The following is a 16,879-nucleotide window of genomic DNA, read 5'->3' as shown; positions in this document are numbered from 1 at the left end:
CAGGGGGGCAGGGGGTGACCCCTGCTATGTGTCACTGCAGTTACTACAGTTGTGCTTAAAGGAATACTGTAGGGGGGTCGGGGGAAAATGAGTTGAACTTACCCGTGGCTTATAATGGTCCCCCGCAGACATCCTGTGCCCGCGCAGCCACTCACCGATGCTCCGGCCCCGCCTCTGGCTCACTTCTGGAATTTCCGACTTTAACGTCAGAAAACCCCTGCGCCTGCGTTGCCGTGTCCTCGTTCCCGCTGATTTTACCAGGAGTGTATAGCACAAGCCCAGTATGGTCTGTGCCTGCACAGTACGCTCCTGGTGACATCAGGGGAAGCGAGGACACGGCAACGCAGGCGCAGGGGTTTTCTGACTTTAACGTCAGAAATTACAGAAGTGAACCGGAGGCGGGGCCGGAGCATCGGTGAGCGGCTGCGCGGGCACAGGATGCCTGCGGGGGACCATTAGAAGCCCCGGGTAAGTTCAACTCATTTTCCCCCGACCCCCCTACAGTATCCCTTTAAGTTTACATACCCTAATAATGATAATGATAGTCTATGGGACGCATGAAAAAAGCATTGGTATGAGTTTTTTAATGTGTTTTTAGATGCATTTTTAAAACGCTCAATAAGTTAAATTCTTGCTGCGTGCATTGTTGCCCAAATGAGGTAAAAAGTAATTTGAAAATGATTAACATTTACTTGTTAAATAGGAATATTGATTAAAAAATGCAAATGGATACATGAAAAAAATGCATAAAAATGTGCAGTTAAATGCAAACGCAGGAAAAACCGCAAGTGTGACATTAGCCATAGGCTACATACACACTTGAGATAAAAGTCTTTGGAAAAGGCAAGATCTTAGACCAATTTTACCCCATTCCATGTAGTAGGAGAGCCATACGCTACACGTCTATTCTATGCTGTACACATGCAAGAGATCAGTATCTGCAAAAGATCAGTTCCTGCAAAATGCATTCTTAGGGCTAATACACGTCAGACCATAGTCTTTGGAAAATGAAAGATCACAGACCAATTTTACCCCATTCCATGTAGTATGAGAGCCATACCTACACACAGGGGCGTAACAATAGGCCCTGCAAGGGATGCAGCCGCAGGGGGGCCCAGAAGCCACAGAGGGCCCGTCCTGAGAAACTGACAACTAAGGGCAACGAGAGAAAAAACATTCTGCTCTCTGCACAATTGTTCTAATGACTGCATCTGCTTAGCCACTGATAAGAAATCAAGTAGACAAAGATTTGTAGACAGTCCCTATTCAGAGTGCAGCAGGCTTTTCTGTACAGCGCCCAGCCCCCAACCTCTCTACCCCTCCCCAAGTGATGTGTACTTTAGTGATGTTTCAGAAGTCTACAGATCCAGTTCTGCTCCATCAGGGGCAGTCAGAGTGAGTGTAATAAGCTGTCTGTTTTTATCTGCATGGGGAAAACACATTCAAGTGTGCACTAGCCAATTGTATAACATTTGGGGGGTTAGTGGGGTCAGGCTGTCAGGTTTGGTTGGGGGGTGTTAATGGAGGGGGCCCCATCCAAAGTTTTGCCAGGGGGTCCAGTGATATCTAGTTACGCCCATGCCTACACAGTCTATTCTATGGAGCTGAACTCCCCATCAGACAGAAATCTTTGCAAGATGCTGCACACACAGATGCTGTAGACATTCAAAGGATCAGTATCTGCAAAAGATCTGTTCCTGCAAAAGATCTGTTCCTGCAAAATGCATTCATAGTCTATGAGATCTGCAGATCATCATACACACCTTGTTTAACAGACATTCATCTGCAGATCAGATCCACCAGGATGGATTTTCAGATCTGCACATGAATGTCAGTTAAACAAGGCTTGTATGATGATCTGCAGATCTCATAGACTATGAATGCAATTTGCAGGAACGGATCTTTGGCAGTAACAGATCTTTTCCAGATACTGTTCTTTCGTGTCTATACAGCATCTTTCTGTGCAGCATCTTGCAAAGATTTTTTTTCTGATGGGGAGTTCAGCTCCATAGAATAGACTGTGTAGAGTATGGCTTTCATACTACATGGAAGGGGGTAAAATTGGTCTGTGATCTTTCATTTTCAAAAGACTATGGTCTGATGTGTGTATGTGGCCATAGTCTATGATATCTGCAGATCCTCATACACACCTTGTTTAACAGACATTCCTCTGCAGATCAGATCCACCAGGATGGATCTTCAGATGATTGTCAGACATGCAGATGAATGTCTGTTAAACAAGGCGTGTATGAGGATCTGCAGATATCATAGACTATGAATGCATTTTGCAGGAACTGATCTTTTGAATGTCTACAGCATCTTTGTGTCCAGCATCTTGCAAAGATTTTATCTGATAGGGGGTTCAGCTCCATAGAATAGACTGTGTAGAGTATGGCTCTCATACTACATGAAAGGTGGTAAAATTGGTCTGATATCTTTTATTTATCTTTCAAGTGTATACACACCACTAGGGATGATCAATGAGATGTAAATAGTTCCAATTTCATGCAGGATTATGTACATTTTGTATGCAAATGTATGCAGCTTGAAAATGGACCAATCAAGTCCTACTAAGGTTTAAATTGATTGGTTCACTTTCAAGCCGCATTTGGTTGCATAGAAAATTTACATAATCCTGCGTCAACACAGAAATATTTGCATCTCATTGATCATCCCTTCACCTGTGATCTGTTTGTAATTAGTGGGTGTGTATAAAAGGTCAATGAGTTTCTGGACTTCAACAGAACCTTAAGTAAGGTCACATTTGGAGGCCGCAGGAAAACAGCATTTTCCCATGGCCAAATCAGCATTGTTGGTGGCCAGCAGGGGAATCCCATGCATTATGCTAGAAAAAGCAACAGTGTCTGTTTTATTTTTCCCCGCTGCGGAAAACCACACATTGCTCCCAGTGCACTATGATTGGAATCGCTATGTGTGTTCTCACATTGCTGAAAAAGCCTGCAATTTTTGCCAAATGTGACTCTAGCCTGACATTTCTTTCAGTGCTGCACTGATATTTTTTAGATTCTCAGTCATGAGGAAAACAAATGAAATGTCAAAGGATCTACGGGAAAAGGTAGTTGAAATCTATAAAACAGGAAAGGGATATAAGAAAATATCCAAGGAATTGAGAATGACAGTCAGCAGTGCTCTAACTAATTAAGAAGTGGAAAGTTAGGGGTTCTGTTGAAACAATTGCCAGAAAATTTGTTTGGGGTACAAGGAAAACCCACAAATAACTCCAAGTGAAATACAGGGACTCTCCGAAAAAAATGTGTTGTGGCAATTTCAAGATGCTCAATTAAGAGGCACTTGAATAAAGATAGGCTGCATGCTCAAGTTACCAGAAGAAAGCCATTACTATGCAAATACCGCAGAGACAAGCCTCAAACCATCTGGCAAAAAGTCATTTGGAGTGATGAGACTAAAGTTGAACGTTTGGGCCACAACCATAAACACTACATTTGGAGAGGAGTCAACAAGGCCTATGAAGAAAGTTACACCATTCCTACAGTGAAACTTGGTGGCTGATCACTAATGAATTTGGGATGAGTGAACTACAAAGATACAGGAAACTTGGTCAGAATTGATGGAAATATGAATGCAGTAAGTTATCAAAAAATACTGGAGGAATAATTGAACTCATGAGCCAGGAAGCTGAGCATGGGATGTACCTAGACATTCTAACATGACAATGATCCTAAACACAAGGCAAAGTCAATCTGTCACTGGCTACAGCAACATAAAGTGATGGTCCTGGAGTGGCCATCCCAGTCTCCATCTCAGGAAGACCTCAAAATATGCAGTTTATGCAAGAGCGGCAAGAGTTTGAGGACTGGAGGCTTTTTTGACAGGAACAATTTGCAGCTTTACCATATGAGAAGATAAAGAGCCTCATCCACAACTACCACAAAAGACTTCAAGCTGTCATTGATGTTAAAGGGGGCAATACACTGTATTAAGAACTGGAGTATGTAAACTTTTGATCAGGGTAATTTGGGTAGTTTGTGTAGTGATCATAATTTAAAAAGAGTAAACATAGTTGTTTCACACTTAATGATTTCAGCCAACCACTAACTAACATCATTCATATTCTATTAAAATTGGTTAAGAAATAAAAAATAAATTCTTTTAGGGTATGTAAACTTATGAGCACAACTGTATGTGCCTGGAGGTGGGGCTGAATTCTGACATCCAATAAGGAGGGGGAGCAAGGAGACATCAAACTGTCAGTATCGAGGAGCTGGAGATCTATGATCTGCTGTAACAGGTGAATTGAATTTTTTATTTTCCCATTTTTGTAAATCAATTTTGAATGTATTTTTTTTTTACTAAATATCCTAATTAAATGCATTAACAAAAAATGAAGTTGAGCCATCATTAAACGGTCAGCGACTTATGTTATATCATGGCAAATAGTTTACTTTCAGAAACCGACAGCACACACCAAACCCAGCCAAACATCAGATCGTAAAAAATGAATGCTGTGGGTAAAAGTCCAGAAGCTGCTAACTAGCAATCAGAATTCACCTGTGAATCCATCTTGGAACCGGGGCTGAGGAGTCGAAGCAATTTTGGGTACCTGGAGTCAGAGGTTTCATAAACCGAGGAGTCTGAGTTGGATGATTTTGGTACCAACTCCACAGCCCTGCTTGGAACTAGTTAAATTATACAGCTAAAAGCTGCACAGCCATTGGGCAGCTTATTATTCTGCACTCATGATATCAGACCCACATGATTCATTTTGTTGCTATCTGCAGTTATCCATAACAACCAACAATCACCTTTATAGATCACAGATGCTACTAAACTTGTTGTGATTGCTCGTACCAGGTTAAGATACCCATTCATTTTTAGTGAACAATCATATTTTCGATCAAATTATGTCGATTGTATTCTATGAAAACAGAGAAGCGGATGGGCCCAGTTGATTCTGAATGATCGCGTTATCGATTGCTTCCTTAAAGAAAGGATTGTTCCGCATGGCACATGGTTTTGATAAGATCGCTAGTTAGATTCTTTAGTGGTGTGGATCGATTAAATATAATCTTCTCTTTCAATCTGAATGATCTTATCGAAAATATAACAGTTGGCTAAAAATTGGACCATTTAAGGCAGCCATACATTACTCAATTTTCCTGCATGATCGACCAATATTTTTGATCATTTTATCGGATTGAGGGAGGATCAATTCTCTTCCATTCAGCTTGATCGATGTAAATTGGCCAATATCGAATCAATCAATTTACTCAATTGGACAGGATGGAAGATATCAGTCGATTTTTAAAGGAATCGTCTACGGTTCACATGTTTTCAACCAATACAGAATTGATTTCTGAGCATGGATTCACAATATCGTTAGTCGATCGATAGTGAAGGAGAATCAAATAGGATCTCGCTTGTAGTGGGCAGTTAAGTCGATTAACTTTCGACCATACACACTATGGTTGATTGCGCAATTAAGTGTATTGGTTAATCGCTCGATGGAAAACAGAGTAATATATAGCTACCTCAAACGCGCACCTTTACTGCACACCGGGTTACACGTATTCCCAAAATGGACATGCCTTTTTGTAAAATTTCAAATCACAATGAATCACCACCCAAACTGCAGGCAACATATACAGCAACCAGACAGTCAGTACGCTCCAGTGTCTGAACACCAAGAGATGAATTTGCCCACAATGAATACAGTGATTGAGCAGATTGAGGGGAAGCCAGGGGAGATGAAAGCATTGAGACGATGTTAGTTGTCTGCCCGCTGCTAGTAATGTGCAATCAGTGACACAGGACAGACGGCTGTTGCAGCAACGTAGCATTACAGACAACAGTGCTGGACAAGAATGAAAATCGACAAAGGCTTACGTTTCTCTTTTATCCTCCTCCTAAACACCTCTTCTACGTCAGGGGGAAAGTGAAGAAAGCAAAACAGTGCAGGTGTTAACATGCATCTCTTACCATTATGGAAAGAATTCTAACCTTTAACTACACCTGTATGAATTCTAACATTACTGTTCTGGTTAGGCACAGTTTATTATATGCACTTAAAGTGAACCTAAACTGCCAGAAATAAAGAGTTTTACTTACCTGGGGTTTCTACCATCCCCCTGCAGCAGTCCCGTGCCCCCGCCGGTCCTCAACGATCCTCCGTTCTCCTTCCGCCAGCTACCCGTCTTTCCCCGAAAATAAGACAGTGTCTTATATTAATTTTTGCTCTAATATGTGATAGGGCTTATTTTCAGGGGATGTCTCATATTTCTATTAGGAAGAGTCTCTCAGCAGAACATTTCCTGTTGCTTTGTACTGTGATGTTCATGGATTTGAAAGTATGCTACTGTACTGATCAGGCACCTGCCCTGTCTTCCCTGCACAACTGAAAACCTTGCTGTGTGCTGGGATGACAATATCGGTGCCCGATTGGCACTGCACCACTGTGTCCCCACTTACTGGCTGCCTCTTCCTCCTCTAACTTCCGCTAGGGCTTATTTTTGGGGTAGGGCTTATATTTGAAGCATGCGCAAAATTCCAACTTGGGCTTATTTTTAGGGTAGGTCTTATTTTCAGGGAAAGAGGGTAGTTTCATTTTCGCTGACTCTGAGTTGGCGGGCCACTGCGTCTGCGCAGCCCTGGCAACGCGTATCTTTGTTCACGTTCCCATCCGCAGGCGCAGGACGCTCTTGCTAATGGCAACGCGAACAAGGATACGCGGATAGGCCCAGGTGGCCCACCGACTCCAAGTCAGTGAAAACAAAATTAGCTGACGGCAGGAGAACGTGGGCACAGGATGGCTGCAGGGGCTGGTAGAAGCCACAGGTAAGTGAAACTTTATTTTCGACAGTTTAGGTTCACTTTAAAGTATCCCTGAACTGAGCGGGATACCAGTTGCCTGGCAGTTCTCTTTGGTTGCAGTAGTGTCTGACACACACACCTGAAACAAGCATGTAGCTAATCCAGTCAGACATATGATCTGTATTTGCTTATTCAGGGTCTATGGCTAAAAGTATTCGAGGCAGAGGATCAGCAGAACAACCAGACAATCTGCATTATTTAAAAGGAAATTACTTTGTCCGACTTCATATTCCTCTCAGTTCAGGTGTGCTTTTAAGTAGAATTATACAACGTGTTTTTGACTTGCCAATTATAGAAGAATAACATCTATAATGTAAACTATTATTTTTCTTTTCCTTCAAAATGTATGAGCAGCAAAACTTGAAAAATGTATTTAACTGAATACTTCTCTTTATTGCATCAGTCAGGCTGGGACCACACTTTGATCTGCAGAAACCGGTCATGGTTTTCTGTGGATGATTTCATGCATTTAGTGTGAGTTACGCAGCTTCATCTGCCATTGACCTCTGGCACGTGCTGGCAGCCTATGGTACTTGTATGTGGTTTGCGATTTTCACGTGTGGGAATCACAGTAGAAAAATTGTGGAGTTCTGAATGACCGCGTGCATCATTGGAAAGCACTATGCGTGGTTCACGTTGTGCGAAATCGCACAGGAATTTAAATAATTGTGGCCCCAGCCTCAGACCTTAGGGCCAGTCTGCACTAGGAGCCGCAGCAGTTTCTGATTCTGCCGTGGCTCCCGTTCTGCTGCACAGCCGCAGCCTGAATCGCTAAGTTGTGCCATGCACGGCTTAGGGATTTGGCTGCGTGTTGCATAAAACTGCAGCATGCCATGCAGTTTTGCCCCAAAGTACCATAGGAGTTCTTTTAATTTTTGGCCAGCTAATAATTTCCAAAATTGGTAATAGTACTCTGGAGTATAGACGGTTGCCTATCTTAAAACATTAGTTATGAGCTACACAGAGCAGGAGCCCTTAGCACTCATTTTCAGCAACTGCATTAAGCCAGCGACTGCTGTTAGGAACACTGTGGAAAGGCTGTGATTTACAGCTGAAAGAATGCTTGCCATCATGCCTTGAAATTCATATGGCTAAACTGAATGGACTGCATTTTTTCTCAACCAAAGTGGAACTTCCCTTTAAATGAGAAAATCATCAAAACCACACAAAAATACCCTAAAAAAGAATCTATAAATAAGTGGAATCCATGAGAGTCTACTTGCTGCAAGGGACTCTGATTTATTAGGATAGATGAAAAGTCAACAGGAGCAAAAGTGCTGCAGTTGCCCAGAACAACCAATCAGAATCCTTGTTTGTGGAAATTAGAATCGGATTGTGGCTGGATGGTGTAATAGTTAAGGGCTCTGCCTCTGACACAGGAGACCAGAGTTCGAATCTCGGCTCGGCCTGTTCAGTAAGCCAGCACCTATTCAGTAGGAGACCTTAGGCAAGTCTCCCTAACACTGCTACTGCCTATAGAGCGCGTCCTAGTGGCTGCAGCTCTGGCGCTTTGGGTCCGCCAGGAGGAAAGCGCAATATAAATGTTATTTGTCTTGTCATTGGCTGCTTTCGCTGCAGTTCTCTCTGCACCTGTCTTGTTCAATCCATTACACATTGTGCTGCCAACGTTATTTACCTCGTTCTGTGGACTCGTTCTGGGCCACGGTTCTGGTAGAAATCTGGTTCTGCAGACGCTCGATTTCAGCATCTTTCAGTGCCAGCTGCTCCTGGAGTTGTGCAATTTCTGCCTAGAGGGGAACATTATCACAGTAACTATGCAAGCTTGTCATTTCACATGTACCAGAGAATACTGCTATCAATAGGCTATAGCTGGCCATCCACACATCAAATTTTCCCCCGGCAGATTCAACCAATCTGATGCAATCTGCCGGAAGTCTATTGCACTACATGCTGCATTGAGCATCATTTCAATCGATTTTCTGCTCCCAAAAAATCTATTGAAATTACAATCGGACCGGTCGTAAAATTTCGATCAGATGCGGCGGGGGAGGGGTAGATGGATCGCCCATAGATGTTGGTTACAATGTAATGTTGCGGTTTGGGTGGATTTTCAATAGATATCACAGTGAAATCTAAATTGGAAATCTGTGTGCAGTGTATTGGGGGAGATTCAATCCCTCACTGATCAGATTCACACATTAAGTGGCAATCTTTGTGTGTATGGTTAGCTTAAAGGGAACCCGAGGTGATAGTGACATGGAGGCTGCCATATCTATTTCCTTTTAAACAATGCCAGTTGCCTGGCATACATAATTTCTGAGTCAAAACCCTGAACAAGCATATGGCTAATGCAGTAAAATCCGATTCAGCTGAGTCAGAGTACCTGATCTGCTGCATGCTTGTTCAGGGTCTATGGCTAAAAGTATTAGAGGCAGAGGATCAAGAAGCCTGCCAGGCAACTGGAATAGTTCAAAAGGAAATAAATATGGCAGCCTCCATACCTCTCTCACCTCAGGTTCCCTTTAAAATGGACTCAGCTGAACTGATGACAAGCAGTAGCTAAGGACAGAAAAGAAGAAAACAGCTGACCTTTGTTGCTTTTAACTTCCATTCGTATTGTGCTCTCTCATTTTCCAGTTCTTCCACTTTAATTTGGAGGCTTTTGAGTTCTTGCACCAGCATCTGTGAAAAGGACCAGGAGAAATGGGCCATGACTGCAGAGGAGAGCTGACACCCAACCACGCCACACAGGTGCACAATCCACAATGCTTACTAATCACATGCTCACTCGTACATGCTCGCTGCTAGTCCACCCTATGCACCAAACACTGGAGAAGTACATGGATCCGACCTGCCCACACTTGAGTGATGCTTTTCACTGATAAGAACTGATCCTACCCACGTCTATCATAAAACTCAGGGGAATGTGTGTAACAGTGGTGTAGATGTCCCGGCAAGTCCATCAAGTAGCTCCGGGCAACATAAACCTGTCATCTTCTGCTTCAGGAGACAGTGCAGTGTGGTGGAAGAATGACCCAATTCCAGCTACAACAAGAAATGACACATATCACAGCTGAGGAGGAGTGGCTGGAGACATAGGCATCCAGGAGTCCACCGTTTACATCTCTATGCTGTATCTTGCTAGACCAACCTGCAGGCCTAGAGCTGAGGGAAAACTACAAGTACAAGTAATACACATACAAGTATATATAACCTCCCAATTTGGAAATTGAGTAGAATGGTGATCAGCAGATTTAAAGTGACAATGAAGCAAAAAAAAAACTAAAAAAAAAAAAACTTATAATGTAAGGATTTGTATGTGTAGTTTGGGTAATGAATAGAACATCAGTAGCAAAGAAAAGAGTCTCATATTTATAATTTCAATTATATAGCTTTTTTTGAATAACATTGCATCATTCGGTCACATTTGCAGTTTACAAACTACACTTTGGCCTTGATTTATCAAGCACTACCGCATTTGGTAATGCTGAAAACAGCTTAGTTAACGGAGCATTTAGGAAAATGTCAATTCATCAAGGCTGCTACCCCTTGGAAAACTGAAATTACTGAGCAGTGAGGTAAATTACCGACTTGTGCGGTAAAAACCTCAACACATGTCAGTAAATGTCAATTTATCAAGGTTACAGCATGCAGTAAAGCTAGGTTTCATGTTCGATCTTTAGCAGCTGCTCTGTGGTGGTGAAATCCAGCTTCTAATGCCTTTGGAGTGGATATCTCAATGATTGACAGGAGCAGGGAGCCAATAGAAACAGAACCTGTCTCCTGCAAGTCTGGATGATCGCATGAGAGGACCCACAGGCTTCTCCAGCAGGACTAGTTTTCCTACCCCCCAGGGTAGAGCAGAGAGATCATGAAACAAAGTAGGCTTCCCATGCAGCCGTTCCTGTTTGAAGATGCGGAGGAGCTAGTGGGGAAATCACCTAAGCATGGCATGTGTACTGTCTCCTGGAAGTTCATCTAAGCTGTGACAATTAAATTAAATGTTAAGAAAGGCTAATGGACTGATTCAAAGCGAGCAGAAGCAGTATAAAACAACAAACATGCACATCTAAAGGGATGTGGGGATGCCTCTTACTATTGTAATGCTGTCTCTGCAGGAACAGCTTGTAACAACAGAGACAACTCACACTGCTCTGCTGTTACTTTGTGAATTGGCTTAGGTAAATTACCGAACTTCTACCGCACCTGTGAAAATATTGATGAATTAGCAAAACAAAAAATTCTAAAATACCAAATGCGGTATTTTAACAACTTGTTTTTTTTAATCGAACAGCCTTTGATGAATCGAGGCCTTTGTATTTCAAACTATAAACCAGAACAGAGCTAATGAACTTTCCTGCAGTAAAACCTTAAACAGTGAGGGATAGGTTGAGATAAGTGCTTCAGAAAATAGGACTGAAGAGCTCAGAGAAGCTCTTTTTGCATAGATAACTTAACTCTTCCTGTACTGGAAAACAATATGAAACTCTTGTTTTCTACTAATGTTCGATCTCTTAACTGTACTAAACATACAACTCTTTATCTCATCAGTTTATTTTTGCTTCAGGTTTGCTTTAAGCAGAAAAATACAGAGCACTGCAATAATTTGATCCCTTTCTCGGAAGCAGTTTGGACATGCTGGAAATTATTATACAACGGGAAGTTTCTTGGTGATCTGACAAAAAAAAAAATCTCATGGTGAGTACCAGGCATCAGATGTGATCTTGGCAGAGATCTGATCTAACATCTCTCTTCCTGCTACAAGACAGATAGATGAGCGTGTGTGCGCATGTAACTTTGCGTGTGTGTGTGTGCATGCGCGTGTCTCTTTCCTAAACATTCTTCACGGTTTGGTACTAGCGATCCAAGCAGCTGGCCTTTGTACAGACTAAAATAGAGCATGCTACAAACTTCCACTCATTTATTTAGTACAAAAATGTAGTCAACACACAATTCAATTTCTATATTAGTAATGTTACAGTATCCACACTATTGAAGGAAGTGTACAGTGTTTTAGTATAATTAATATTATTTAACCATTGTAAACAATAATTAAACTATTATTATCAAGTCTATACAAAACATTGGGCCCGATTCATCAATGTTACAATGTGAAGGAGCGCCCGTTTTGCCAGCCTTATATAGCAGCGCTCGCTGCTCTGTAAGGAGTGTTCCTTCCTTAGTTACGCACTTTGCTTACATAGCAACACGGTTAACTTTAATGCGGGTGGTCCTGTCAAGAATCGTTACCGCGATACTTCACTTGTGGCTGCTACTATGTTAATTTACATAGTTGTAACTATGTAAGCAAAGCAGCTTGATGAATAAGGCCCATTGTGTTTAACACTTTTACTTTTTAGCTCAACTTGCTGGTGTGACTGGTTAAAGGTAGGGAGGGGACTTTTTTTTATGCTATTAAACAAAGCAAAGGCAAAATCTCCTGACTTGATGATGTTGATGATGGGCAGTTTACTGCTGCTGTTCTATATGGAGTTACCTACTATTGTTGCATTAATAAAACAAAAAGAATATCTTGATACATTCCTTTCAAGGAATATTAAAAGTGCAGTAGCATCATTTACATAGTATAGGGCCACGGTGCTCTAATGCTTTAGCAGAATAGGTATGCAAATGTTAAGGCATCCCTGATTAAAGAGAAACCGTGACCAAGAATTGAACTTCATCCCAATCAGTAGCTGAAACCCCCTTTCCCATGGGAAATTTTTTCCTTTTCACAAACGGATCATCAGGGACCTCTGTATAGCTGATATTGTGGTGAAACCCCTCCCAAGTGTGAATTTCTTGTCTGTGAACCTCATTGCATGGTAGGAAATGACAGCTGTTTACAACTGGGTCCAACTGCCAAAAAAGCAAGCATCATCTCCTTCCACTGACATCACCTGCCAGCAGTAGAAATGTCACCATGAGGTAAATGTCAGAATGTAAATTAGGGAGAGGAAAGATTTTACAATGGGCAAACACTACATGACTACATCATTTATACATAATTATTATAGAAATGAAGCACTTTTTTATTTCATTATTTTCACTGGAATTCCTCTTTAAGTTGGTGTTAATTTGGGCAAAAGTGAACAAACATTTGCAAACAACAAAGCCACATCACTTACACACTCCACAAACCAAACAAGGGCTGAGGATTTCTATTAGTACAGTGGATTGAGCTATACAAATGGGCCTTCTATGTCCTACATGCGTACAGTAGAACCACTCATTCAGTGTATGAGCAAACTAACAATGCACAGCAATTAATTTCAGGTAGGATGGAGCCATTGTCAACGCAACTGCTCACTAATAAGGTTGTGTTTGGACAAAAAAGCAGCAAACAAGAGGGTCTACTTCAATTAAATCCAGCATAAAATCCTTATGTTGTACTATCAAGATATCTAGTTTTCAAAATTAAACAAAAACAATTCTCAGCTGCTTTAGACATATCCACACAATTAGGCCTCGTTCACATTGTGAAACACAGGTGGCCGTGCAATCGGAATGCAACGCGTGCAATCGCACCCCATCTGCGCCATCATCCGTTGCTGATCCCATCCACTACAGTGAATGGGTCAGCACAGCGCTTTGCCAAAGAATTGGTGCAGCAGTGCAATAGCGCATCGCACTGCTGCACAGTCATAGTGTGAACATCAGACTGCAGTCTATGCACCTCTGATGTTCCTGCGTGTCAGCACACCATACGCGTTGCTGATAATGCGCACTGCAGCGTGTATAGTGTGAACGAGGCCTAATGCACAGCTTTGCTTTTCAGGACCTACGTTATTTAAAGGTAGATACCAAAACATCCACTATGACTAAGCAATGAGTAGGAATGTTAGAGTCTTGCTGATCTCGGCACCTCCAGAGCGTGGGGTCTAAGTGACCACTGGTCTTCACCACAACAACCCAAAAAAGGATGGAGACATAATCATCACTCAGGGTTACTCCACCAGTGTCATGGAAAACAGGAAGGCCAACCTTGCAGCGTGGGAAGGGCAAGACAGACTGAACGGAGGAACCGGTGGAATGAACTGAGAAAACAGGAGGAACTGGCAGGATGGACTGAAAGAAAGGACTGGCAGAGGGAGACTCCTCCTACATGGGTAATGATCACTTAACCCCTCCCTTTGGATGACTCATGCTGTCTGGGACTATGAACTCATAGGAAAGAACACAGCCTGAATCCTCAAATGTGGAGAGTGAGTATTTGGATAGAGTGTTACAATGTTTTGAGTTTTTGTTGGCATTAAATATAAAAGAAATGTGGCTCAGATGACACGATTTCAGTATCACATCTAACATATGGGGGACACAGACTGCCCTGCCAAACTGCTATTTTCTTCCATGTTGATCTGTAGCACATTAGTACGCACACCAGTCAAGCTTCATGCAAGGTGCTGAATACTTTGCATACATCTTTCCCCTCACACTCCAGGCATGTCACTGGCTGTGGAGGGTCAATGACAATACTGGTGCCGATATGGAAAGGCTCAATCAGGTCACACTCATCGGTCTGCATCTCCTCCCTCTCCCTCTCCTGGATCTTATTATTGATCTCCTGCTGCAGCTCACACATCTGTTCCTGGAGCTCATTTATCATATTCACTACAGACTGCAAAGAAGGAAAAATCAGTATAGAGACACTAACAAAACAGCTAATACGGATGGATCAGAGGAAAATTCCACTCATTGCCATTGGAATGGGGGTTCAATAACAATAACATTTGCAATATACACATTAACGCCCCCCTCCCCCAAGAGTTAGCGGCTGCATAACTTCTGAATAGTGTTTAGATAAGTAGAGAAACAGATTGCTAAACTTACAGATCCAAACATAATAGCTGGGTCATCCGCAAGGCAACTTAGGCAGGTGCCTAGATCCTGCAGAGAGACTAGGGGCCAGGTTGACACTAGCCCCAAACAAATTTTACAAATCTTATCAAAAAGCTAAGTGGCCATCAAGGGTGGGCCCAAAAGAAGTTACTTGCCTAGGGCACCATTTACCCTTAATACCTCTCTGCTGGTAGAAAGTGCTTATCTTTGTGGTCGGGTCACCTGAACTGAGGCTTTCACTTTCCAAGGGCATGATATTTATGTGATGCTACATACAGACATCCTTCCAATGCCTTGAGGTATCCTCAGACTCAGGTGTTCATATTAATATTGTTGAGGGACATTGCTCTACCTAGTTAGTACTCTGAGGCCAGTGGGACATTTCATTGTGTTCCCTGTATAACTGAACGTAACGCAATAGAACAAAAAAGACTTACCGCATGTTATGCCCACATTGCGTCGCATACAGTGAAGCATATAGTCCATGAAAAATATGCTCTACTGTACCGGTTAACGCACGCGGTTTGCGTTGCATGCCGTGCATTACCATAATGCACGCTGTTGAACTGCAATGCATCCGCCACTCTATTAATGTTGCTATAGGCGGTGTAATGCCAGGCAGCAAGCCACATTACAAAGCGCCCATTGTGCCGCACTGCAATGTGCCACTAAACAAGACCTTACACAACTAACCATCGCCAACTTCTTGTTACTTCTGACATACTTCAGCCTCCCCACTGGTTTATAGGCAAGTGGGCAGACTGGGATGTTGCCAGTCCCCATAAAGTCACACCCACCCCATCAGATCACACACTTGTATTTGAGTGGGGGTGTGGCTTTATGCTTTTCCACGGTATGCCTCAATTTAATTTTTTTTTTTTTTTAAAGACGCATTGCAGATCTGGTTTTGCAAGAATGCAGTATTTCCTTGGCATGCAGGTTTATTTTTGGTTTTCTTCTGTCATGGTGTGTCGCCATGGCAAGTGCCTTGTGTAAAGTCTCAGCATCCCTGCTCATTACACATGGCACTTTAAGTTGCACTTTAATGCTAGGTACACACGATACGTTTTTCCGTTCAATAGAGGCGTTGGATAGATAATTTCCGACATGTCCAATATTACTTTCGATCGTTTTACCACTCGGTTTCTGAATCAAAATAGATAAGAAAAGATAAGAGAATCGATCAGAAAAATCAAGCGGAGAATCGAGCGGAAGGAAAATCGACCGAAAAAAAAAAATGCATCGTGTGTACCTAGCATTAGTTTTTTTTATTGGAGCTTTTCAAAAGCTAACCACAACAGGAGTGGATTTCATGAGTCAAGCTGCCAGTTAATTAATCAGCAGCTCCTGAATCCAATTAGCCTCTTCGAAGGTTCTGGTTTAGGCCCCTTTTCCATGGACAGTTGATAGGCAGTGAAATGCTCTCAAACGCTCACAACTGTATATAGCTGCCTAGTTTTTGTTCACGGCTGCCTGGTAACTGTTCCCTGCTTCCTGGCAACTGCTTGCTGAGCACACAGTTCAACTGTCCTTAGAAAAGAGGCCTGAACTGAAAATAAAAAGTCAAAATAACCATACACATGTCATACTTACCTCCCATGTAGTTTACTCCTCAATCTCTTTCTCCTCTCCTGCGTCCCATTTGTCCACGGTGTTCAATGTAATTCTCCGTCCTCCATATTAAAAATGGCCATTTCCCCATAACAGCTTCCTGGTCAGCACACTGTTAAACTGTAATATCGCCCACTTGAGTCATAGGGAAACATGGACATTACCTTGCACATTCAGTTGCAACTGACATCTGCTGATATATAACTGACAGTAACTGGTATATTTCAGTTCTGACAAAATATTGTAGAACTGGAAGAAGAAAATGGTGAGCTTCTGAGAGGAACGGACGGTGAGGTTAGTATGTAATATTCATTTGCAGCTACGTCATGTGTTTATTGTAAATAATTTTACTAGCTTCAGGTTCCCTTTAAAGCGTCATAGTCTCTGCTCATTAACGGAAACCTGACATGATTGGACTATGGAGGCATCGTCTCTACATTTAAAGTGGACCTGAACTCTTGCACAGGACAGCAGGAAAACAGACAGAGATGCACCCTGTATGTATTTAGAGAGTTTAGCCTGTCTAATTCATCCTCATCTGTGACAAATCACAACTGTAATATGATCTCTCAGCTGTGTCAGCCGGCTACCTCGGCATAGCAGATCATATGTAAACACA

General features: G+C 42.3%; 1 protein-coding gene across 11 annotated transcripts in view; it reads right to left on the bottom strand.

Moving 5' to 3' along the window:
* PPFIBP2 (PPFIA binding protein 2) overlaps positions 1-16,879 on the bottom strand; it is a 308,186-nt gene that overhangs the window by 79,277 nt on the left and 212,030 nt on the right. For 6 of the 11 annotated variants that reach the window (XM_068259523.1, XM_068259524.1, XM_068259526.1 and 3 more), the window contains 4 exons: positions 14,231-14,428; positions 9,400-9,492; positions 8,486-8,597; positions 5,866-5,898 (listed from right to left, as the gene is read on the bottom strand). In XM_068259523.1, coding sequence (XP_068115624.1) covers positions 5,866-5,898; positions 8,486-8,597; positions 9,400-9,492; positions 14,231-14,428 — 436 coding nt within the window. The remainder of the gene's footprint in view (positions 1-5,865; positions 5,899-8,485; positions 8,598-9,399; positions 9,493-14,230; positions 14,429-16,879) is intronic. The other 5 variants (XM_068259528.1, XM_068259531.1, XM_068259529.1 and 2 more) reach the window with 3 other exon arrangements.

This window comes from Hyperolius riggenbachi, chromosome 11 (assembly GCF_040937935.1).
Source record: "Hyperolius riggenbachi isolate aHypRig1 chromosome 11, aHypRig1.pri, whole genome shotgun sequence".
In the NCBI taxonomy this organism is placed as follows: Eukaryota; Metazoa; Chordata; class Amphibia; order Anura; family Hyperoliidae; genus Hyperolius; species Hyperolius riggenbachi.
The sequence above is the reverse complement of the archived record's forward strand: the minus strand, read 5'-3'. Positions and strand labels throughout refer to the sequence as shown.